The sequence below is a fragment of the Galleria mellonella genome, unplaced genomic scaffold (assembly GCF_026898425.1).
Source record: "Galleria mellonella isolate WM207_F2 unplaced genomic scaffold, CSIRO_AGI_GalMel_v1 utg424, whole genome shotgun sequence".
NCBI lineage: Eukaryota > Metazoa > Arthropoda > Insecta > Lepidoptera > Pyralidae > Galleria > Galleria mellonella.
In genome coordinates this window covers 790841-818747 of record NW_026442097.1, presented here as the reverse complement: position 1 = coordinate 818747, position 27907 = coordinate 790841, and the positions used below count along the sequence as shown (strand labels likewise).

Below are 27907 nucleotides of genomic sequence, written 5' to 3'. Positions count from 1 at the left end.
TTTAATTATTTTTTTTTAACATTGTTTTTAAAGGACACAATGGGTATACATATAAATATAAACAATATATATAAATATAAACAATTACAAGAAAATATTACTTATTTATTTATTTATGCATCATTTATATAAGTATATATCTATATAATACAATTTTACCTTTGGCTGTTGAGTTGGCTACACAGGTTACACTCTGGGTTTGTTGTACGCGTCCGTGTAGCCTAACTTCAGGCTGTAGCTGAAAATCAGTGCGTTGCTTTTAAACGAAACTATCACTGAGCTGTAGCCTATTTGGGTCACTGCGCCACACTTGGTGAAAACATATTTCCATATTTCGTCTTTTGTTTTATATTTAAAAAAAAAATGTAAATAATCTGATTGTATAAACTCATTTGTTAATTTACGTGTGTCATAAATTTAAGCCATAAAGTGTTTATCTATCTATCTATACCGCAAAAAAGACACCGTTTGTCGTATCTCTTCACTTTCAGGGCACTTCCCTTGATAATAAGTCGGGTCTGGGGATTTTTGGCGTCGATACTGGACGTCCAATTTGTTTAATTCCGCTACCATTAGTATGTGTGCGACTGCCAACACTCGAAGATCGACCACCACTATTACTAGCAGAAGTTCCACGACCTTCCATATTATCCATCAATTTCCGACTCCCAATTTGCTCACCTCCAAACAAGGCATCTTTAGACAAAATATTACGTCGCTGGTACCTAAACAAATGCCTAAATTTAGTCTTTGGGGAAGCCTATGTTTGGCAGTGAACAGAAAATGGCTGAGCTAAAGATGTTGATGAATACCTAAGTGGTTTACAACCTCAATGTAGGTGGTCCATGTGTTAGTGGTAGCGGTTTCAAAGTCTTCCTCTAGTAAAGCTGTATGCTGGTTTGCCACCATCTTGATGTATATAAAAAAAAAAAAACTTATTTTCTCAGACAGGCAACCAAGGATTGATCACTCGAATGAACTTGCAAATACAATGATAATAATAATAATTTATTTAGCAGAAACAGTAATATAATATGATGTTACAATTTGTTTTTTTAATATTTAGTATGTTTCGCCATATTTAAAAGCATGGCCGTGTAGGTCTCGGCATAGAATAGGCCACCCCTTCCTTTCCCATAGGTGTCGTAAGAGGCGACTAAGTGAGAGCGAAGATTGAGCAGTGGCGTCCATCGTAAAACATCTCTAAAGCCTGACTGCGGTTGCCAATCCGCCTGCAAAGCCAAACTATTGGCCAAACCCTCCAAGGGGAGGGGAGGGATTGTTAGTAATGGAGATTGAGAATCCCATTGCTAGCAATATACCCAACCAGGTCGACCTCCTCGCTGCTCCCCCTGGAAACTATCATGGTTAATTCCTGATGAATTCATCATGATGGACTAACTGGCCTGTTTTCATTCTCATCTATCACCCTTCACTGGTGCTCTGCCAGCGTATCCCGTTAGCGCAGGTGGACTTACCATACCATTTTCACCCATCAAAAAAACCCCTTAGGGGGAGGTTTATGTTCAGCAGTGGACAGTTAAAGGCTGGTATGATGATGCTCATGAATACCATGTAAACATTATAAATAGTATTTATCAAACATTAAAGAAACTGTTACGATAAACGCTACTTATAAATATAAAACACTTAAGGAACATTCGACATTCCTTACACAATACCTCCTTTTAAAAATGTCATTTTACTATAATTTATACATAATATATAATATAATATAATATAATACATTAGTCCAGTATTTACCGGGTTAAAAAAAATCACTTTCACATGGAAAGCGACCTTAAAACGTATGTCTATTTGCTTCGCTCACAATTGTAAAATTAATAAATTTACACGCCAATAAAACCATATTATATTTCAATTAAATACAAATAGAAAATCTATATCAGTGCTGTGATGTACCCATATCAGATTCTGTAGGAGAAAATGGTGTTTTCCATTTGTGTTATGGGTTCTAAAGGAGGCAAAGAAGAGGATTGTTAATAATGGATTCTACAAATCCATTGTCATATTTATTTATTTATTCATTAGTACAAATATGTGTACATGGCGGACTTAATGCTAAAAGCATTCTCTCCCAGTCAACCATAGGGAAGTGTCAGAATACTCGAATGCGGTACTAGTAATTATTGATATACATACATACTAAAATTACATATTTATTGTTGTATCGAACTTTTTTTTTTATACAACTTAGAATGGCAAACAAGCTGACGGCCCACCTGATGGAAAGTGGTAACCGTCGCCTATAGACATGAGCAGTACCATGGACATAACAGAGTATACTGTTTCGCCCATGATAGCCCCCATGCGTTGCCATTCCTGAGGACTCAGGTGTTAGTCCTTCGTACCTAGTAAATTCACGCCATATCCCACCCTTCAAACCGAAACACAGCCATGTAAACACAACTGCTTCACGGTTGAAACACGAATGGGACTGAGGTACCCAAGCAATCGGCTTTTATGCAAAGTCTCCCTCTACACATAAATTATCATGATTAAGTCTCAGTGCATTCGCCACGATTGGCGACTAACCTGACTTTTTAATTTTCATGCATTATTTCTCTATGGTGTTCCGCTAACATATATGGATAATGTAGGCATTATCATACCATATTATACCATTTTTTTGAAAAATTCTTTGAAATCTAATATGAGCATAAAAGTGGCACTTATTTCCACGCACAACCACTCTTTGGTATCAACTTCATGCAGCAGTATTTCCGAACCGATACGACAACATAACCTTCAAGAAAAGAGCATATTCCTTTTTAAAAGGCCGGCAGCACACCTGCAATGCCGTCGGTGTTGTGGGTGATCATGGGCGGCGGTAGTCACTTACCGTCAGGTGCATGCTCGATTATATAATATAATAATAATAATATATATATAGAATTATGAGGCAACAAACACTAAAAAAAAACAATAAGTCCTTCTTTTTTAAATCGCTTAAAAAGAGCCATCAACATCGGCCAATCTTAATAGCGTAAGCACATCTATAACACATCACCCTCCTTCTGTAATGTCGAGCAAGGCGTAAGTATCGCGCGAACCTGTTCACCTCGAAACGAAAGTAGCTATAATACGAATGCTCAATGGATCTCAGAGCAGTGCAACCTTGGACGTGAAAGTAGACACATGCTGCCAACATGGCTAAATTAAAACTATTTTTTTTATTTTTAATCTGTTGTCAAGTACACAGTGAGACTGTATTCGAGAGTTCATACAATTATTTTATAGGTCTAGGTAAAAGTTTAGCGCCCAGTTTTATGAACTTTTTTGTATGTATGACAAAGGACGATGTATGGAGTTGTGCTAAGGACAATTTGGGCAAGGTGTTGGACGGATTGGATGAGGAAGTGCAGAAGGAAAGGAAGATTTGGCAAGGTAAGAATGTTTTTTTTATAAAATATTATACTAGCGACCCGCCCCGGCTTCGCACGGGTGCACATTACATCACATCACATTAGAAACCTTTAAAATTATCAGTGTTTCTCTACAATAGTATGCATGTATTATACATATAAACCTTCCTCTTGAATCACTCTATCTATTAAATAAAACCGCTTCAAAATCCGTTGCGTAGTTTTAAAGATTTAAGCATACATAGTGACGGACAGTCAGCGACAGCGACTTTGTTTTATACTATGTAGTGACAGTAAAAAAAAGATCGGAATTACAACCGCTTACCATCAGGTGGGCTGTATGCTTATTTACCACCTAATGTAGTGGTATAAAAAATAAATAAATAAAATAATTATTTGATTGTAATAAATAAAAAATAAATCGACTTTAACTTAAAACAAAATCAGTTATCTAATACATAAAATTCTCGTGTCACGGTGTTTGTTACCAAACTCCTCCGAAACGTCTTTACTGATTTTTATGAAATTTTGTGTGCATACTGGGTAGGTCTGAGAATCGGCCAACATCTATTTTTTATACCCCTCAATGATAAGGGTGACCCTCCCCAAATTTTTTTTTTTTTATTTTTTTAACAAATTTTTCCATTTTTATTTTATTATGATTTAGCATTAAAAAATACATACAACTTTAAATTTTCATCGTTTTACGATCAACCCATGTATTTTAATCGCGATTTTTATATTTCGCAATAAGTGGTAAAACAACGTTTACGGGGTCAGCTAGTTTTTATATAAAAATCTAAATTACTGAACCAATTTCGATAAAATTTCTACTAGACCTATCTGTAAGTATATCCTTTCAGATAAAAAAAATATTTTCCAAATTAGTTTATGACTGACAGAATTACGAGATAATTAATCTAATAAAAAGATGCAATCGAATCGAGAATCTCCTTCTTTCTGAAGTAGGTTTTTTTTTGATGGGTGAAAATGGTATGGTAACCCCGCCTGCGCTAACGGGATACGCTGGCGGAGCACCAGTGAAGGGTGATAGATGAGAATGAAAACAGGCCAGTTAGCCCGTCATGATGAATTCATCAGGAATTAACCATGATAGTTTCCAGGGGGAACCGCGAGGACGTCGACCTGGTCGGGTATATTGCTAGCAATGGGATTCTCAGTCTCCATTACTAACAATCCCTTTCCCCCTTCTGAAGTAAGTTGAAACTGCGTTTTTTGTTCGTTATTGAATACATTTGATAAATAATTTTGATTCATTTTAATAAAATTACTTTTATATTTTTTTTAGTTAATAATTTATGATTTTAATAAAAAAAAAGGTATGTGATTTTACTTAAAAAAAAAATTGTGTATTCAATAGTGACAGTTTATATATATATATATATATATATATATATATATATATATATATATATATATATATATATTCTTTATTGCACTTAAACAATACATGCGACGATCAGTTTAACAACTTGTTAGCAAGGGAGGACTTATCTCTGAAAGAGATCTCTTCCAGCCAACCCAGTGTGGTTAGAGAGGAAATAATTTAATTTGGGTAATCCAGTGCAGGAATGGTACCGGTGAAAATAATGTAAATACAACAAACACAAATTGTGTGAAAATAAATACGTAAATAGATAAATATATATACATATGTATAAGTGCATAGAATTATCATGTACTATTGGTTAAAAGGTGAGATTTCAGTGTTCTCTTGAAGGAAGTAATGGAAGGACTATCCCGTAAGTCGTTTTTAACAGACATTCAAAAAGTAATAAGTCCTCAGTTAGGTTGTGGTTTTTTTTTTACATTTGCCACCCCATAACTCCGTCAGTTGTAAATCGATTTGACGAACAGTTTTTTTTTTATCTGAAAGGATATACTTAAGGATTTTTTTTTATACAATTTAGAATGACAAACGAGCTGACGGCCCACCTGATGGAAAGTGGTAACCGTCGCCTATAGACATGAGCAGTACCATGGACATAACAGAGTATACTGTTTCGCCTATGATACCCCCATGCGTTGCCATTCCTCAGGACTCGGGTGTTATTCCTCTGTACCCTGTAAATTCACGCCATATCGCACCCATCAAACTGAAACACAGCTATGCAAACACAACGGTTGAAACACGAATGGGACAGAAGTACCCAAGCAATCGACTTTTGTACAAAGTCTCCCTCTGTAATAGTTAACTATTACTTGTGGGGGGAAAGGAATTGTTAGTAATGGAGACTGAGAATCCTATTGCTAGCAATATGTCCAACCAGGTCGACCTCCTCGCGGTTCTCTCTGGAAACTATCATGGTTAATTCCTGATGAATTCATCATGATGGGCTGACTGGCCTGTTTTCATTCTCATCTATCACCCTTCACTGGTGCTCCGCCAGCGTATCCCGTTAGCGCAGGCGGGGTTACCATACCATTATCACCCATCAAAAAAAAACTATTACTTGTATATTTTTAAGCTTTTTCACTTATACTTTCTTTTTGCGTTTATAAATTAATCTTTTAAGAGAATTGTGTGTGAGAGCATTCGATGACTCATATCACAGGACACACGACCACGGCTCGTTCAATAACGACTAGAAAATATTTGTAACATACTTAGAATAATGTTATTTTCAAATACGATTTCTAGAAGATTGCTTACAATCGCGACGCCATAGCTGAATGAGACTTGCACGTGTTTCTCTTTGATGGAATTAAAGTTTACTGTGAACAGTATAGATTGGGCGTCACAGTATACTCGTACTTACTCTGTGACATCCACGGTACGGCACTTTCCATCAGTAGGTTCAATTGCTTTTGCTTTTTTTATAATTATTTTTAAAACTTATGTGTCTTTTTTATCCGATATCTACATACGAGTACATGTGTTATGGGAATCGAGAGACTGTGACCCAAAGCGCTGAATGCCCCTAAAAAAGAATTTTGGATTAATTCAAAACAATTGTGAACAACGACAAAAACACAGCGAGTTCATTAATTTTCCGTTAGACGTGTGTATTTTTTTATACAACTTAGAATGGCTTACAAGCTGACGGCCCACCTGATGGAAAGTGGTAACCGTCGCCTATAGACATGAGCAGTATCATGGACATAACAGAGTATACTGTTTCACGTAGGACTCAGGTGTTATTTTTCTGTACCCTGTAAATTCACGCCATATCCCACCCTTCAAACCGAAACACAGTCATGCAAACACAACTGCTTTACGGTTGAAACACGAATGGGACAGAGGTACCCAAGCAATCGCCTTTTGTACAAAGTCTCCCTCTGGTATATAGATATTTTATATAATTTTTATACAATAACTAGCTTTTACCCGGGACTTCGTCCACGTGACCGGGATATGTTCACTGACCGGGGATAAGAAGTAGCCTATATCCTTCCTCATCCCATATAGTTTGTGTTTACCAAATTTCATAGTGATTGGTTAAACCGTCAAGGCGCTATAAGGCAACAAATAAATTAACTTTCACATTTATCATATTTCTAAGGAAATTTATCACTTTAATCATATAAGAATTGTAAACACACCTCATACATCCAAATTTGTTCGGGCATTTAACAATTATGGCAGAATAAATAAATTTACATACAAACTTACTCGCTTTTTTTGGACAGTCGCGTAAAAAGACGGACGAATCGAGAACCATCTCCGTTTCAAGACAACCATAATTATATTAGCTGTTATCTGTCACAGATGTCCTTCCTCATAGACTGTCAGGAACTTGGCTGTTCCTGTTTTGAATTCCTTTTTTAAATCGGTCAAAAACCCGTCCACATGTCTGTTAAATGTTAGAAAATTCTAAATCCTTCTAAGAAAGCTGTGATAGTGATTTTTTATTGGTACTGAACATCACGTTTGACACCAATCTTGTTTGATGGAAAGTGTCGGCATTAAAGCTATGAACTCGGGAGTTTACCATATTTATTGTCTTAGAATACTGTAGTTGAAACTGTTGTTGCCAACCCACCTGCCAAGCGTGGCAGGACTTTTTTAAAGTTCGCCGCTAATTCCTATCAGTGATAGGAATTTTAAGATGTTCTCTGTAGCGATGTTTTTTGTCTCCTCAGGATACAGAGTGTGTTATCCAAATCAGATATATCGTTTATGTATGAGAGGGCTACAGCGACACATCCAGTGCTGCGGCGTTTCTTCCTCACTGTGACAAAATCTGCAAACACTAGTTGGGCCATGTGCTTGTTTAATTTGCAGTGTCCAGTGAGAGCCATTTTTAATACACACACATTATTTTTATTCAAAAGCAGTTGTGTCTGCATGGCTGTGTTTCGGTTTGAAGGGTGGGATATGGCGTGAGTTTACTGGGTACAGAGGAATAACATCTGCGTCCTCAGGAATGGCAACGCATGGGGGGTATCATGGGCGAAACAGTATACTCTGTTATGTCCACGGTACTGCTCATATCTATAGGCGACGGTTACCACTTTCCATCAGGTGGGCCGTCAGCTTGTTTGCCATTCTAAGTTGTATAAAAAAGAATAAGTTACCCGCTTGTTTATAAATCAACTGAGATATTATAAATTTCCCCAATACGTTTCTATTGATATTACTTATTTGTTTATTTAAATAAATTTATTGAAATAAAGTACAAAAAGTGGACTTAATGCTTAATCACCTTCATCCTCTTATTAGCCTTTGACTGTCCACTGGTGATTATTAACCACTAAAATAGTTGCCACGCTTGGCAAACGGATTGGCGACCGCAGATAGGCTTTAGAGATGTTTTAAGAGGGACGCTGCTGCCCATCCCTCGCTCTCCCTTAGTCGCCTCTAACGACACCTGCGGGATAGGAAAAGGTGGCCTATTCTATACCGGGACCACACGGGGAATCTTGTCGTTGATATTCATCAAAGCTAATAAATATAAAACCACTATGTTGTGATGTCAATCTGTGTGTAATTTCATCCTTTCTAGCCACAGCGTGCGACAATATCTGTCTATCATACCGCAGAATGCAATTTCCAGCATTAGAACCGGCTATTTATTTATTTATATTTTATTTTCGTTATTTTGCCATATACATTTTATCTAGAAAATAGTTTTTTTAGTTCAATCGTAAATAGCTAACATTATAAGTGTGTTAGGATTTAATTATTTTTGAAAGAGGAATGAAGCATTGCAGGCAATTAAAGTATACTTATTTAAGTTAATAAGTTATTAATAATTAATCTTTTTTAATTCAATTCACTCATAATCTTATTTTCTGATATTGCTCACAACTTAGGTTATATGTTTATTTTTTCTTGCACTGTATAACTATGTTAAAGTGAATGCTGTGAATACCTTCAGTAAGCGTGTGCATTAATATTGTATTGTATTTAATGTTTGTTATACCTATATGTTATAATGCAATATGCTGTTGGTGTTCCTTAAATAAATAAATAAAATAAAATTCAAAATAACAAATAGATAGATAGGTAGATACTCTTTATTGTTTCCTCCAAAAGATTACAATAGTAAACTTATTATAAATATAAACAATTACAAGAAATAATCACAGTGAGAAAACAATGAGCGAGCTTATCGCTAAGAGCGATCTCTTGCAGGCAACCTTTGGATGGAGAGGAGTAATTATAAACAGTTTGGTGGGAGGCACGAAATTACAATTCTTGATAGATACATCGACAATAGTTTTTTTTTTTTTTTTATATATTTTACTAATAATTATGGCAATTAAAAAATAAACAAGGATTAATCTCTCAGCGCAATGGAGTGTACAATATTTTTGGTCGGTGGTGGTATTTTTGGTGGTATAACCATCACTATGTTCCTATCCTTATCCCAATTATTATTTGGGGTCAGCTATATATATTTTTTTATCCATATTACAAAAAAATTTGGCTTATAGTTTTAAAACCGACCGCCTGACGTCAACCCTCTTTGGGGGAAGCGGAAGGGATTGTTAGTAATGAAGACTGAGAATCCCATTGCTAGCAATATACCCAACCAGGTCGACCTCCTCGCGGTTCTCCCTGGAAACTATCATGGTTAATTCTTGTTGAATTCATCATGATGGGCTAACTGGCCTGTTTTCATTCTCATCTATCACCCTTCACTGGTGCTCCGCCAGCGTATCCCGTTAGCGCAGGCGGGGTTACCATACCATTTTCACCCATCAAAACCCTCCTTTGGGAGTTTATATTTTATTATTTTATTAATTGTTTAATTTAATTTATATATAACTAACTACACATAATAAATATTCCACTGTTTTAACCGACTTCAAAAAAGGAGGTTCTCAATTCGATTGTATTTTTTTTTATATTTGTTACTTCATAACTCCGTTAGTTCTTAACCGATTTGGAATGTTCTTTTTTTATCTGGAAATATATATTTACAGATGGGTCCTGTAAAAATTTTACCAAAATAAGTTAGTTAGTAAGTTAATTTAGTTTTTAGATCAAAAAAACTTTAGGTTTGTCACAATTGATGACGGTTTTTTTTTATGGGACAGAATCTTGAATTATTCCATTTACAATCGAGAAAAAAAATCTTTGAAATTAAAGGTTCGAATTGAAGAGTTCTTTTAGTACATACAAACATATCTGTCACGCCTGTCTCCCATTAGGATAGGCAGAAACAATGCAACGCCAAATGCTTCGATTCAAACAAACCTCTTTCGCTTCTTCCATATTTATCAATCTAATCTATCATTTATATATATATATATATATATATATATATATATATATATATATATATATATATATATATATATATATATATATATATATATATAGCCCGCAAATATAAATAATTTTCCCCATTTTTGCATCATTTTTCCTTATATAGCCTAAAGTCTTCCCAGATAAATGGACTATCCAACACAGTAAGAATTTTTCAATCCGAACTAGTAGTTCCTAAGATTAGCGCGTTCAAACAAACAAACTCTTTAGTTTTATAATATCACTAGCGGCCCGTCCCTGCGTCGCACGGGTGGACATTTTTACATTTTAAAAAGTGGCCATTAAGCTTGCACACGCGACGGAAGCTTAGAAATGGAGTTACTTCTCCCGTTTACCCAACATTTCCCTTCACTGCTCTGCTCCTATTGATCGTAGCGTGATGAAAAGTATACTATAACCTGCCCAGGAGTATGAAGAATAATTGTACCAAGTTACGTTAAAATCCGTCGAGTAGTTTTTGTTTCTATAACAAACATACAAAAATTTTACTGATTGCATTTTTGGCATCAGTATCGATCACTAATCACCGCCTGATAGTTATTTTGTAAATATATTTCATGTACAGAATTGACCTCTCTACAGATTTATTATAAGTATAGATAGATTATAGATAATATTTAAAACATATCGGATATTCCATTAACCTGTTCTAAGTTGTTTCAATCACCACGCAGATTTTGTAAGCGACTTGTCTGAACAAAATTTTTGCCTATCGAACCGGTTTACACCGGTTACCTTATAAATATGTAACATAGAAAGTTAATTAGTGATTCCGACGATATTTCTTGCGAGTCAATATGCCTATATTTTTTTTTCCTCATTGCCTACTTGCCGAACTAGATTTTAGGGTCAAAAAATTAATGTGTACAATTAAATGTTAGATTACCTTAGGTAGAACATCGAGCTTCAAAAACGGGTCAACTTTTTGTCAGCTAATTGTCAAATTAGCTGACTCGTTGTTTTTATCAGTGTTCTATATACTTACGCATACAATGTATTTTGATGTATTATTTAATAAATAAAATGAGTGTTCACGCATTAAATAGATGCAGAATTTATAAGACAAAATAAATATAGAAGTTATAAAGGAATCACTCACAACTACATATTTATCACGCAAAATTGTATGAAAAAGTTGACACGTTTTTCTCGAAGCATTTCTATGGAGACACTCTATCTATAATAAGCTAAGAATTAAAAAAACAAATTTTGCTTTGTAAAGAAATTGCTAAAGTAAAATCTCGATTATTCGAACATCGATTATCCAAAAATTCGATTAACCGGACGAGACTGGAATCGGATCTCATACAGTCGTTACAAGTGTAGCGTATGAGGGACTAAGCTGCAAATAAAAAATGCGATGTAATACGTTAAAGATTATTAACAAATTATTGGACGAGAAATATAAGTCACCTATAATTGGGCATTTCATTCTGACGCTGATCTAGTCGTCGCTCACATTTGAGTGGATTGTTTTAGTTTTTTTTTTTATTGGGTGAAAATGGTATGGCAACCCCGCCTGCGCTAACGGGATACGCTGGCGGACCACCAGTGAAGGGTGATAGATGAGAATGAAAACAGGCCAGTTAGCCCATCATGATGAATTCATCGGGAATTTACCATGATAGTTTCCAGGGAGAACCGCGAGGAGGTCGACCTGATTTGGTATATTGCTAGCAATGGGATTCTCAATCTCCATTACTAACAATCCCTTTCCCCCCGAATTGTTTTAGTTGACTGTACACTTTGTTTTCTTTTTTTTTACTAACGTATTTTATAAAGAAGTTAAAGAAAAAAAAAGTTAATTAAAAAAATTCATTATTATTATTATTATTTCCAATTAAAAGCTGATATCACGATCGGGACTTCTACTATATGTATGACAGTATTATTGTTTGCCATTCACCAATAGATGAAGCTATGTTTAAAATTGCAGTAAATGTAAAACGTAAACTTCTTTCTAACACGATTAAACTATTATATTCGGAATTGCTCATCGTTCTCGTCTCCCTTCCACTTTCCCCTATACCATATTTCATAATAATCGGTTATGTCGTTAAGACGTAAACAGGTAACAAACAAACACACTTTCACATTCATGTTATTAGTGAGGATTTTTTTTATTATTATTTGAGTCATACCAGAGACTTTGTACAAAAGTCGATTGCTTGGGTACCTCTGTCCCATTCGTGTTTCAACCGTGAAGCAGTTGTGTTTGCATGGCTGTGTTTCGGTTTGAAGGGTGGGATATGGCGTGAATTTACATGGTACAGAGGAATAACACCTGAGTCCTCAGGAATGGCAACGCACGTTAAAACATCAAAGCCTAATTGCGGTTACCAACTCGTTTGCTAAGCGTGGCAACTACTGGCAAAACTCCTTTTACGTATGGGGAAGGCCTATGTCCAGCAGTGGACAGTTAACGACTTTTTTTAATACAACTTATAATGGCAAACAAGCTGACGGACCACCTGATGGAAAGTGGTAACCATCGCCTATAGATATGAGCAGTACCGTGGACATAACAGAGTATACTGTTTCGCCCATGATACCCGCCATGCGTTGCCACTCCTAAGGACTCGGGTGTTATTCCTCTGTACCCTGTAAATTCACGCCATATCCCACCCTTCAAACCGAAACACAGCCATGCAAACACAACTGCTTCATGGTAGAAACACGAATGGGACAGAGGTAGCCAAGCAATCGACTTTTGTACAGTCTCCTTATGTTTATTTGTTTGTTACTTTATAGCGCCAACTGCTTAACCCATCACTATAAAATTTGTTATACTCACACTATATGAAATTTAGAAGGATATATATTATAATAAGATATGAAAGGATATTTTGAATCTTCCTTTTAATAAGTTTAAAACTTATTAAAAACAACACTTATTGTACAAAGCCTGTTACACTCTAAACGATTACTTTAACGACAAGCGTGCACGGTGTTAGTGGATCATGCGCGGGCTTTAGACGACCATGTAACTTTAGACATAGTACATTTAAATAAATACATACATAATGTTAACAGAGATTTAAAAGAGTGACTGTTGAGTCTCTCGCGGGCTCATCTCAATAGATAACCTTTACGAACCCTGCGCATTCGTAAAGGAATGACGATTTAAAACGTGCTTGTAAACAAGTCTATTTGAAGAGAGATGATTCGAATTTAAATTTATAGACTACTTTATACCATAATTAACAATCTATAGTACTTAAGACATCAATAGAAATTCATGGGATACTATTGAAAGTAGTGATTCTATTCGAAAAAAAACCATAAAATAAACGACATGGGAATCTTAAACAACTTAGTCAAGATTAAATCACTTTCACTAAGCAATTGTTTTAGCAAATGGTAAAACTATGGGAAAGTACTTTTTTGATGGGTGAAAATGGTATGGTATCCCCGCCTGCGCTAACGAGATACGCTGGCGGAGCACCAGTGAAGGGTGATAGATGAGAATGAAAACAGGCCAGTAAGCCCATCATGATGAATTCATCAGGAATTAACCATGATAGTTTCTAGGGAGAACCGCGAGGATGTTGACCTGGTTGGGTATATTACTAGCAATGGGATTCTCAGTCTCCTTTATTAACAATCCCTTTCCTCCCTGTGGGAAAGTACTGTATACATAAACAAATAACAACTATATATTGATATATGTTAATTTACTATCAAAGAAGGTCGGTTATGGGATAGATAGAAAAAACTATTTTTTAATGGGTGATAATGGAATGGTAACCCGGCCAGCGCTATTAGTATACGCTGGTGGAACATCAGTGAGGGATGATAGGTGAGAATGAAAAGGCAGGTCAGTTAGCCCATCGTGATGAATACACCTGGAATTCAGCACGACGGTTTCAAGGAGGAACCACGGGGAGGTCGACCAGACAGGGTATATCGTTATCAATGGGACTGGTAGTCATGTCAGATCGACCTCCATGGAAACCGTCGTGAGTTTTCTGGTGAATTCGTCACGACAGGCCAACTGACCTGCCTTCATCCTCACCTGCTGTCTCTCACCAGTGGTGCTCCAGCGTATACCGATAGCGTAGTTGGGGCTACCATGACCTTATCATTCTTTAAAAAGAGCTTCACTGTGAATACATTGGGTAATATGGGTACATTAACAAACTTTTACATTTGTTACAGAGGATGCCGATGCAGAAGTTAGGACGTCAGGAAGGTCGATTGAGGAGATGCCTTCCAAGATAGGGAGACAAGTGGAGGAGTCGCTGTTCTCTATAGGGGAGGCCATTGAAGTTGGAATAGCAAGGTACAAAATTATATATATATATATATATATATATATATATATATATATATATATATATATATATATATATATATATATATAATGAATAAATACGTAAACAAAAAAACAGGCCACCCCTTTATTTCTTGTGGGTCTAGTAAGAGGCGACTAAAGGAATTTATAGTAGAGGAAGTTGCCACGCTTGGCAGGTGGATTGGCAAAACACCCCAATAGTGGAAGGCCTATGTTCAGATGATAATAATGTACATTTCGTAATTCCATCTAATTTTCTTTTTTTTTTTTGTAATATTTGGGAATGACACATTTTTTTTTTTATACAACTTAGAATGGCAAACAAGCTGACGGCCCACCTGATGGAAAGTGGTAACGTCGCCTATAGACATGAGCGGTACTATGAACATAACAGAGTATACTGTTTCGCCCATGATACCTCCCATGCGTTGCCATTCCTGAGGACTCAGGTGTTATTCCTCTGTACCCTGTAAATTTACGCCACATCCCACCGTTCAAACCGAAACACAGCCATGCAAACACAACTGCTTCACGGTAGAAACACGAATGGGATATAGGTACTCAAGCAATCAACTTTTGTACAATGTCTCCCTCTGGTAATGAAATTAAATTAAATTAAATTAGTGTTTTGGCAAACACTTTTATATAAATTAAGAATTACTACACTAGGCATGCAATCGCGTGTATCGTGTAATAAAGTAAAATGAGTTTAGAAAACTAAAGTAAGTCCCTAAGGACAATGGCACACTTACCCCATTCAGTATTATATTATCTGTACTCTAGTTCCAAAATGGTCCGCCATAACAAAATGGCGATGTCATCGATCATACTTGTTTACAATACACTCGTTCACCAAATGTAAATCACTCGCGGATCCGCCAGTGAAATCCGAATTTGACTTTACATAATAGCACAACTGATATCTAATTTATATATGTATATATTTGCATGCCATTTGATGTGGTGAAACGTAACGGACATCTTGTAAATTTAACAATTGCAACATCTTATCTACAATTTTTCTGGCAAAAAAATTTCATTTCATTTTATTACAAATATGAAAATCGAAAAATTTATAGGATGTTTGGATTGTTTTTTTTTTTTTCTTTTATGCAACTTAGAATGGCAAACAAGCTGACGGCCCACCTGATGGAACGTGGTAACCGTCGCCTATAGATATGAGCAGTACCATGCACATAACAGAGTATACTGTTTCGCCCATGATACCTCCCATGCGTTGCCATTCCTGAGGACTCAGACGTTATTCCTCTGTACCCTGTAAATTCACGCCATATCCCACCCTTCAAACCGAAACACAGCCATGCAAACACAACTGTTTCACGATAGAAACACGAATGGGATAGAGGTACCCAAGCAATCGACTTTTGTACAAAGTCTCCCTCTTGTTTCTACATACTATACGAGTATGCGTTCAGACTGTGAAATGAGCTCTGCTAGGGTTTTCCGTACACACTACAGTATGGGTTTCTTCAAAAACAGTGTATTAAGGTTCCTTAAGGGTGGACAACGCGCACGTGCCTCCCCTAGTGTCGCAGACGTCCATAGGCTACAGTGACCGTTTACCATCAGACAGGCTGTATGCATGTTTGCCACCTTCGTGGTATAAAAAAAAATAGATGAATCTCATTTAGAGATCGTTTCTATAATAATTTCAACAATACTTGGTTCCTTTTCAATCGAGTCCTAAAAGAAGGAAGTTTTAAATTCGATCGTATTTTTTTTATGTTTGTCACCTCATAACTCCGTCAGTTGTGGACCGATTTGGAAAATTCGTTTTTTTTATCTGAAAGGATATACTTACAGATTGGTTCCGTGGAAATTTGCAGTTGTGTTTGCATAGCTGTGTTTCGGTTTGAAGGGTGGGATATGGCGTGAATTTACTGGGTACAGAGGAATAACACCTGAGTCCTCAGGAATGGCAACGCATGGGGGATACCCCCCATGCGTTGAAACAATATATTCTGTTATGTCCATGATAGTGCTCATGTCTATAGGCGACGGTTACCACTTTCCAACAGGTGGGCCGTCAGCTTGTTTGCCATTCTAAGTTGTATAAAAAAAAAAATTTTAAAGATGGTTTTTTCGTGGAACCCAGTCATCATTCTATGGATAGAATCAATGAAAATACTAAGGTCAAAGTACCCATACAAATGTAAAATTACCTTGAACATAAATAAATTTATAAGAATAACTGTTGAATTTCTTGCGTGTACTTCTCAGCACATAACGACATTACGATTAGAGAGTGAATCATTGAAATCGATTTAAAATTGGCAAAAATATCACATTATACTTACTTGTATAGAAAAATACTGCTATTCGTGTCTGTCGGCGACAGTTACCACTTTCTATCAGGTGAGTCGCCAGCTCGTTTGCCATTTTAAACAAAAGAAACGCAAATTAAAAAACGTATCCTTTTAAAAAGTGTAATTATTAAAAGTAAAGAAATAATGACACGTGATTTAATATCTCCGTCAATTAACCTCCTTTTCAGCGCTATCGGTTAAATTAATACCAATTTTTGGAAATTTAATTACACTGGCTCCACCCAGTATGCGAATGCCCTTAAAATAATAACCTGAATTTCGAAAACTCAACAAGGTATTTCCATCTCTTTCCTTCTTAGCGACACGCCAAAAAAGGAAGGGAGAAAGCAGGATATGAATCAGTGAAACTTTTGTATGTATTAACACATACCAATATACATACATACATGTTGTGTGAGATTTGTACAATCTATGTATGAAAGTTGAACGTACGATTTGCGAAAAACCACAGGGAGACTTTGTACAAAAGTCGTTCGCTTGGCCACCTCTGTCCTATTCGGGTTTCTACCATGAAGCAATTATGTTTGCATAGCTGTATTTCGGTTTGAAGGGTGGGATATGGCGTAAATTTACAGGGTACAGAGGAATAACACCTGAGTCCTCAGGAATGGCAACGCGTGGGGGTATCATGGGCGAAACAGTATACTCTGTTATGTCCATGGTACTGCTCATGTCTATAGGCGACAGTTACCACTTTCCATCAGGTGGGCCGTCAGCTTGTTTGCCATTCTAAGTTGTATAAAAAAAGAAGATTGACCACCACTAGAACTTCTGCTAGTAATAGTGGTGGTCAGTCTTCGAGTGTTGGCAGTCGCACGCATACTGATGGTAGCGAAATTAAACAAAATAATTCTAATTAAATAGGTTATTTGTTTATTTAGTTTATTTGGAATAACAACAAGTGTTTTACATAATTACACATACTTTTACATAATTTTGAATGATGAAAATGGTATGGTAACCCCGCCTGCGCTAACGGGATAAGCTGGCGGAGCACCAGTGAAGGGTGATAGATGAGAATGAAAACAGGCCAGTTAGCCCATCATGGTGAATTCATCAGGAATTAACCATGATAGTTTCCAGGGGGAACCGCGAGGAGGTCGACCTGGTTGAGTATATTGCTAGCAATGGGATTCTCAGTCTCCATTACTAACAATCCCTTTCCCCCCAATTTATATTGTTGATTTTTCTATTTTTAAAATCCGCGTGCATGAGGCAACGGACAAACGGCTACTAACATACAAAAAAAATGTTATTTTCTAACCAGCACGCTGACGAGCCGTGCGGTCCCGGCATAGATTAGGCCACCCCTTCCTTTCCCGTGGGTGTCGTAAGAGGCGACTAAAGGATGGGCAGCAGCGTCCCTCTTAAAATATCAAAGCCAAACTGCGGTTGCCAACCCGCCTGCCAAGCATGGCGACTACTACTTACTGCCAAAACCCCCAAGGGAGAGGCGTAAGTCCAGCAGTGGACAGTTAACAGCTGATAGAATACATTACGTGGACAAAATAACTTGAAAAATGTCTTAATAAATCACTACAGTAAGCAATTAGACTGCATACTCGCTCACTACTCACACGCCGTGAGTTAGTATTTAAACCGGCCATCGAACCGGTGACCCGAAGTACCAAGCTCGCACCTTGCACTTTCACCGGCCGCGATCTGCTTCACATATATTCTTATAAATAAAAGCGAATTTAAAATGTATTTGTTTGTTTGTAACACTTTATTTTCCTAACTAGTCGTTTCCCGCAGCGTTGCTCGCTTCTAACTATACAGTTCCCGTATATTTACCAGAGGGAGACTTTGTACAAAAGTCGATTGCTTGGATACCTCTGTCCCATTCGTGTTTCAACCATGAAGCAGTTGTGTCTGCATGGCTGTGTTTCGGTTTGAAGAGTGGGATATGGCGTTAATTTACAGGGTACAGAGGAATAACACCCGAGTCTTCAGCAATGGTAATGCATGGGGGGTATCATGGGCGAAACAGTATACTCTGTTATGTCCATGGTACTGCTCATGTCCATAGGCGACGGTTACCACTTTCCATCAAGTGGGCCGTCAGCTTGTTTGCCATTCTAAGTTGTATAAAAAAAATATCATTCCCATTGGAACTCCCCATGAGTCCGGTCTTATATTGTATTATATACTTAAACGATAGTTACGTACCTAATACCTTCATAAAGTGTCAGCCAATTCAACTGATCGGTTATTTTATAGCATTTTATATGTGACTCTTTAGATTGATATAACTTTTTAATTTATGAACCGATTGAAATAAAACAAACACTAAATGTTAAGTGGCGTAAACTGCAATGCATTAGTTAAAACCGCGTTCAAATCGGTTAAGCTGTTAAAATTAAAATTACCACCTCATGGGCGACACAGTATACTTTGTGTTCCACAAAAACAAAACTATAACCCATACAAATTATAATTGAATGACTTGTGTTATAACACCTAATCACCTAGAGGTAACAAACATAAAAAAAAATATACAACCGAATGGGAACCTTCTTTTCTGAAGTCGGTCGAGAAGCGACAGAGTTATCTCAAAAATCGAGTTCGACTACACAATTAAATTAAGTTTTAGAGCAGTGGGTTCAAATACACTGGTGTTTAACCGTTAAGCAAACGACAGACAGCAGTCTCGTGAACGGGCAAATATTTACACGGTAGGTGCGGATTCTATTCCGGAAAGTGGCGGGAAAATAATTTGTTGTATGTTCAATTTTTCAAGAGAAAGTGAAATTTACGAATGAGTTGTGAAATTTCACGATGACCGTGTAAATTTCCGTTTTTAACCGATCTCTAAAAGTGGAGGTTCGATTTTTGTGTGCATTTTTTTCTATGCAACTTAGAATGGCAAACAAGCTGTCGGTACACCTGATGGTGAGTGGTAACCGTCGCCTATAGACGTGAGCAGTACCATGGACATAACAGAGTATACTGTTTCGCCCATGATACCCCCCATGCGTTGCCATTCCTGAGGACTCAGGTGTTATTCCTCTGTACCCTGTAAATTCACGCCATATCCCACCCTTCAAAGCGAAACACAGCCATGCAAACACAACTGCTTCACGGTAGAAACACGAATGGGACAGAGGTACCCAAGCAAACGACTTTTGTACAAAGTCTCCCTCCGGTGTATGCATATCTTTGCTAACTGAACTGTGTACCGGATACGTTTTGACGTTTTTGCCAGTAGTTACCACGCTTGGCAGGCGGATTGGCAACCGCAGTTAGAATTTGGAGATGTTTTAAAAGGGATCTACTGTCCATCCCTCGCCCTCCCTTAATCAGTTCTTACGACACCCACGGGAGAGGAAGGGGTGGCCTATTCTATGCCGGGACCACACGGGGTAATATATTTAGTCATATCAGCCTTTAGCTCTCCACTGTTGAACATAAGCCTCCCCTTGGGGGGATTTTGCCAGTGGTTGCCACGCTTGGCAGGCGGATTGGCAACCGCAGTTAGGCTTTGGTGATGTTTTAAGTCTCTCTTGCCCCTCTGTTGCCCATCTCTCGCCCTCCCTTAGTCGCCTCTTACGACACCCACGGGAAAGGAAGGGGTGGCCTATTCTACGCCGGGACTACACGACCATGTGGCGGATTGATAAAATTAAATAAAATAATAAAATATATTTAATAGTATTTTAATTCTATATTATTTCATCAACAGGGCGATGAGCAGAAAGAAGCACGAAGGCGGCATCGACAGCATCACCATCTCCACCGGCATGCAAGAGAAGAAGAAGAAAAAGAAGCCGAAACCACCCAAAATCCACCTGGTCCACCCAGCGATGATGGCAATGAAGAAAGACGAGAAAGGTCGAGGATTCCCCGGCAGAATACAGTCCTGGGTTATCGGTGATCAGCTCAGGAATGCCCCCGCTCGAACAGAAGGAATGGCTTCCGTAGACAATTCTGCTGTGACAGCATTTAATTCTTCTCGAAAAGCACGCAATGTAGTTGATAAATTACAGAACGATTCCGCTGAGAATAATGGAATGGCTAGTGTTGAAAATTCTTCTATGGTGCAAGACGCTTCTGCCAGAAAAGCACGTAATATGTTCAGTCAAATGATGGGTATGAAGAGCGGTGATAAAATGATGGATGCCATTCGTGATTTTGCAATGAACATCGATGACAATGATGATGCAATGTCTTTCTTTAATAACGGCAATATGAATTCAGCTGGAGGTTGGTGGTGGTTGCATTTTGGTTTCGTAGTTAGTGTTAAAAAGAGAAACATACGCTGTCTTATCACAAAAAAAAATTAACACACGACAAAAAATTATTCAATACATATTTTAAAAAGAGCTATTAACATATATTTATGTCTAGAAAAAGTCTGTTCTATTGAAATGATTAAGTACTTGATACTCAGACATGGTACTGCTCATGTCTATAGGCGACGGTACCGTCGTCTTGTTTGCCATTCTAAGTTGTATAAAAAAAAAAATACTTTATTTATTTATTTATACTTTATTGTACACAAAAATTACATCGTTATAATGTATATTAAATGAAGATGTACAACAGGCGAGCTTAACTCTGTAAGTGTTCTCTTCCAGCAAACCCTGAGTGGAAAGGAGCATTAATTACCATTTATTTATATTTATTTATTTATATTATAAATAATAATCTTATTTAATCTATAAACAATAATAACATATCTAGTCCTGACTTCCAAACTAGCGTTAACTGTATGTCAGGAGCCAGTTTCAATTTAGTTATAGTTGTTTACAGTTATACTTTATATATAGGGAAACTTTGTACAAAAGTCGTTTGCTTGGCTACCTCTGTCCCATTCGTGTTTCTACCGTGAAGCAGTTGTGTTTGCATGGCTGTGTTTCGGTTTGAAGGGTGGGATATGGCGTGAATTTACTGGGTACAGAGCAATAACACCCGAGTACTCAGGAATGGCAACGCATGGGGGGTATCGTGGGCGAAACGGTATACTCTGTTATGTCCGTGGTACTGCTCATGTCTATAGGCGACGGTTACCACTTTCCATCAGGTGGGCCGTCAGCTTGTTTGCCATTCTAAGTTGTATAAAAAAAATACAGAGGTACATCACATAATAATATTAAAAAAAAAAACAACAATTTTCTGGTGTCTAATATGTATGCAATTGTGTTTGTATGTGTGTGTGTATGATACAGTTTTATATGTATAGATTAGTATGCTAGAAAGCTGGCTGCTTTTTGCACATACTGGCTCGCCTTTCTCGTAATTTATTACTGAATATATTAATTCAAGTAATAAATTTTACCACAATAGTTTATACATTTTGAAACATAAAATTACATCGACTAAATAATATTTAATCATATATATGTATATGTATTATTGTATACAGATATGTATGTATTTTGATTTTAATTGTATGACTTACTTATATATGTCAACATATTTATTATTTTTTAATTGAACCATCTATAATGTTTCCTTCTATTATTGTACGCACACTGCCCGCTAGTAATTAACGCTCCTTTCCACTCAGGGTTTGCTGGAAGAGAACTCTCTTACAGAGTTAAGCTCGCCTGTTGTACATCTTTATTTTATATATATATATATATATATATATACTATATTTTGTAATTTTTTGTGTACAATAAAGAATAAATAAATAATCACTTAGTACAGTTTTGTTACAATCTGCTCAAATAAACAGATAGTGTTTTTTTTTTTTTTTGTGATAAGACCGTTAGAGATAAATTATGGATACAATAAACAGTTAGTTAACAGGTGAAATTAAATTTTTAGTGATATTTCACAAGTAGTATGTGAAATTACATATTAAACATAGTAATTCACATCTGCTAGGCGATTTTTGTTTCCTACTATAAATAGCAATGTGAAAAATTACAAATAGATACTGCGTTTCAATTAAATCGTGATTTATTAAGAGTGTGCAGTTAATGATACAAAGTGATATTAAATCACAGTCTGTTATTTGATTTGATTTAGTAGATGAGTTAACTCAAGAAATATAGAAGAAAGGATTCATAATAATTCTAATACTAGGTATTTTTTAATATACTTACCTAGTATACTGACAACAATATACATACTTCATTTTCAATAGCAAAAAGTAGCAGATGTGATATTAAATTAATGCATTTCTAAATCTACCAGAGGGAGACTTTGTACAAAAGTCGATTGCTTTGGTACCTCTGTCTCTCATTCGTGTTTCAACCGTGAAGCAGTTGTGTTTGCATGGCTGTGTTTCGGTTTGAAGGGTGGGATATGGCGTGAATTTACTGGGTACAGAGGAATAACACCTGAGTCCTCAGGAATGGCAACGCATGGGGGGTATCGTGGGCGAAACAGTATACTCTGTTATGTGCATGGTACTGCTCATGTGTATAGGCGACGGTTACCACTTTCCATCAGGTGAGCCGTCAGCTTGTTTGCCATTCTAAGTTGTATAAAAAAAAATCACAGCTTTTGAAATTTCACCTGTGAAATCTGTTAATGAAAAATAACATCTCAAATTAAATTGAATTAAAATTCGATTCGAACTAAATTAATATTCTCTAATTGGCCTTTTTTTCTAAATTAACCATTCAGTAACTATTAATACTCAATTTTGTATCACACTTGATATTTTTTTTTTTATTATTTTCTCATTTTGCAGAAAATAATATGCAATTTGTTCCGATTTAGGTAAATATATACTTTTTATAAGCATCTTGCGCGCATGACTGCATGAATTATTATATTTTGCATGATGTCGAAACAAACATACAGACGGACAGATTTTTTTTTAATTATTATATTCATTTCTTTTGCTCTTGTTACGACGCATCGTATTCTTTATCTTTACCAGAGACTTTGTACAAAAATCCTTTGCTTGGCCACCTCTGCCCCGTTCGTGTTTCTACCGTGAAGCAGTTGTTTGCATGGCTGTGTTTCAGTTTAAAGGGTGAGGCGAGGTACGGCAGTGAATTTACAGGGTACAAAGGAATAACACCTGAGTCCTCAGGAATGGCAGCGCATGGGGGGTATCATGGGCGAAACAGTATACTCTGTTATGTCCATGGTACTGCTCATGTGTATAGGCGACGGTTACCACTTTCCATCAGGTGGGCCGTCAGCTTGTTTGCCATTTTAAGTTACATAAAAAAGTTACAGTTTTATTATATTAGTAGTTTAAGATCAAGGAATTATTTTGGGTCCAAAATAAAATATCAAACTATCTGTCCACCTTTGAGGCTTGTTAAAAATTTTACACATGACAAGATACCGCTTCTATGAAACAGTATGGACAGAGTTTCTAGTAGATTTAAAACATTTATGACTAATGTATAGCATTGTATGTATAATGCATGGTGTTGTATTGAATGTAATCACCGTATAGTTACGGTACTATAGACAGCTAAGTGTCATGCGGTGATAAATTTATTTTATAATAGCCCACGTCTATGAAAGTAAGACAATTTAATTGGTCGAGGGATGGACAGCAGCGTCCCTCTTAAAATATCACCAATGTCGAATCACGGTTGCCAACCCGCCTGCCAAGCGTGGCAACTACTGGCAATACACCCCAATAGAGGTGATACTAAAAATTTTGCACCTAATTCAAATTATACTTCCGAAGATTTCAAATACCTTTTTTGCCGTCAAAATTCAAAGTTTACGTGATAGATCATTTGGAATCTTTATCAGCCGACTTCAAAAAGAAATTCGAAATTGTATTTAATTTTTTTTTTGTGTTTTCTTTTTCTATCAGCCGTAAACTGTCCTCTGCTTAGCATAGTCTCGCACAGTTTCGGCTTATGGTGATTTTTTAAGAAGAATACTGCTGCCTATCCCTCCGCCATGAGCTCCCTTAGTCGCCTATTACGACACCCACGGTAAATGAAAGGGTGGCGTATTCTATGTCGGGACCTACATGGCTTTTTGTGTTTATTACCTCATAATACCGTCAGTTATAAACCGATTTGGAAAATTTATTTTCTAAAGGGATAAATTTACAAATTGATCCCATAAAAATTGTATCAAAAATGTAATTTAATTGTTCAAAATCAAAATTTATTTCAATTATGGTTAAACTTAACAAAAAAAAATTGTATAAATATATTTCTGAAACCTCAAATTCTAATATTAAATTCTAGAAAACAGAAGCAAAAAGAAGAAGAAAAGGAAGGCCATCCTCAAGCTACTGCTTCTGGGGGCGGTATTGAAAGCAAAAATCGGTACCATTCTCCAGATCTTGTCCTTTAAACTGCAGGTGAGTGGACTTCATACCATAAATACAGAATGTTATTTACCTTTGACTTCATACTATAAATACCATGTTACAATACGTAGAATGTAACTCGATCTCTGACTTCATGCCACAAATATCATGCTACAACACGCAGAATGTAACTTGCTTTTGACTTCATACCATAAATATCGTATTACAAAGCACAAAATGTAACCAGTCTTTGACTTCATACCACAAATATTATGCTACAACACGCAGAATGTAACTTGTTTTTATTTATCGTTTCATTTGATTTCTTTATCTTGATGTAATTAAACTAAAATTGTATATGTATTTAATATTATTTGAACTATTATCTATTTAATATTATAATTATAGGTAGTATATGCAACATTGATAACAAAATGATGTTTTTTTTTAAAGCAATTACCTATTTGTATGCTTATTGATTACTATCTGTGTGTTTGTATTTCATGTAAAGACGGCTGAACTGATTAAGAAGAATTTTTATGTTATCTTATATATAATAAAAAAAAAGTATCACCAAAATTGGTAAAAAGATATTATTTAAGTTCTATATTTCACAGTCAAGTACAATATTGACTCTATTAGATAATAGATGGCGTAAAACAGAGAAATGTTTATAAATACTGTACAATAATAATTAAACAAGTTATAACTATAGTTTTTTTTTTTTTTATATTATCAACAGGTCAAATTCTTCATCATTGCCCTTCTTGGCTTGGGTATCAACTTGGCACGACTCTGGATTGAGATAAAGAACAAGCACAAGGAACATCCACAGAAGGTAAGTCACTTATATGATTATTCCTTGTTTTTTACAACACAGGGGGCTCGTTTGCCACACGGCTCACCTGATGGTAAGTGACTACCGCCGCCCACGATCGTTGTACGATAATCTGTTTCAATGTTAGATTGAAAATATATCAATTGGCAAGTTAAAAGAGAAATATATATATGTTACTGGTCATGGCTGGAGAGAAGCCATGTGGTATATTTAAAAAAAGTTGACGAATTATTTTTACTTAACGTCGACAAACGATATCGTTTTTTGGGAGAATTATTTACAGAATGACATAATTTGTACTCTATTATTAATTAGCACATATATGTATGTATTAAATGTGATATACCTTGTACCCAATAATGATTTTGCACGCTTTAGAATATAAGGCGAACATTTGTACTTCACCTAATATATCAATATCTAAAAAAAAAAAAAACAATGTTCTCGCAAATAAAGAAATATTTTTTTTTTATTTTTTTTTTTTATTTAGTTATCATACATAATCTTAGATTTCTTTAGAAATTTAAATTTATTTCTTTTCTCTTAGAAAGAAAAAGAATGATTTGAATTCTTGCACACCATTCTTGTATTTCTTCATGTAATGTTTTATAACTATAATTTGTATATGTAAATAAATATAAAAAAAACACTAGTGGAACTATAGAAGTGGTGTCATTTTGGAGTACGTCGTCTAGTTACATCGAGATTAATATGTAAATCATCTACTACACAATATAAGCTCGAAAAGGATTTGGCGGGAATATGAAGAAAATTAATTCTGATTATTTTTACAGTTTAAAATGCGATTACTTTTGAGGGTAGTCGATTTTTTTCTTTGTTGGATGTAAATGGTACGGTAACCCCGCCTGCGCTAACGGGACACGCTGGCGGAGCACCAGTGAAGGGTGATAGATGAGAATGAAAACAGGCCAGTTAGTTAGTGATGAATTCATCTAGAATTAATCATGATAGTTTCCAGGGGGAACTGCGAGGAGGTCGACCTGGCTGGGTATATTGCTAGCAATGGGATTCTCAGCCTCCATTACTAACAATCCTTTTCCCTCCTAGTATAGTCATTTAGACTTTATAGTGTTTCATATACACAGATAATGTAAATTAGGGGTTGGGGGGGGGGGGGGGATTGAATACTTTCACATAATTACGCTTCGAACAATTTATTTCTTTATTTATTTAAACGCAATACTGTTAAACTATTAGAAATGTTTTGGACATGAATTAATTAGATAAATAACTAATTTAAAATTCAAATTTATTGTTATTTTTGCATATTCAATTACATATATATTCTGCTATCAAATGCACACATTTATATTAAACGCACACTAGCGTGACCATTTCCTTTCTGTTTTTGTCTCTTTCTTTCTCTCTCTTTCTCTTTCTTTCTTTCCTTCTTCCTTTCTTTATTTCATTATTTAATTTACAATAACCTCATTACATTCATTACCAGTTAATCTAATATTCAATTAAGTTAAAAACAGACTTCTCTCTTTTCTTTCATTCTCTCTTCCCCAAAATTTCACTCTCTCTCTTTAAATGAGATTTAAACTTAATCTTATACACGGATATCATCTAGTTACAATTGCATAATAAGTATACAAATGTATGTATGCATATTCGTATGTAGTCAATGACCTCACTGACTGGTCCACGTGACTTTCACCTTTGTACTTTTATGGATGACGTAAGCTGTACAGTCGTCATTACAATGTCAAGGTACAAGAACAATACTAGTGAGAATGGATAGGTGATGTATATCATTTAAAATTACCAAACTTGTTAAATCACTCTTAATGGAATGCAAATTGCATTATTAATGCAAATTTAATTGCATTTTGAGTCTCTTTGTGTTTTTTTCTTATTGCATACATTATGGGAATTGTTTAGAAGAATTGTTCGGATTAATACCAGCTATTGAATTCCATAACCGTGCAACCACCGTCGTTACCTTCAAAAATATAATATTATTAAATTATTTATTTATGTCTCCTCACAAACAACTTAAATAATACGGAACCAGAGGGAGACTTTGTACAAAAGTCGATTGCTTGGGTACCTCTGTCTCATTCGTGTTTCAACCGTGAAGCAGTTGT

General features: G+C 36.0%; 1 protein-coding gene across 1 annotated transcript in view; it reads left to right on the top strand.

Annotated features, from left to right (window-relative positions):
• Window positions 1–3144: 3144 nt before the first annotated feature.
• LOC113515671 (uncharacterized) overlaps window positions 3145–27907 on the top strand; it is a 36908-nt gene continuing 12145 nt past the window's right edge. Inside the window, exons 1-5 of the mRNA XM_026899936.3 lie at window positions 3145–3408; window positions 14284–14407; window positions 20450–20970; window positions 24894–25009; window positions 25701–25796. Of these exons, the coding sequence (XP_026755737.2) occupies window positions 3171–3408; window positions 14284–14407; window positions 20450–20970; window positions 24894–25009; window positions 25701–25796 (1095 nt within the window). The 5' untranslated portion in view covers window positions 3145–3170. The remainder of the gene's footprint in view (window positions 3409–14283; window positions 14408–20449; window positions 20971–24893; window positions 25010–25700; window positions 25797–27907) is intronic.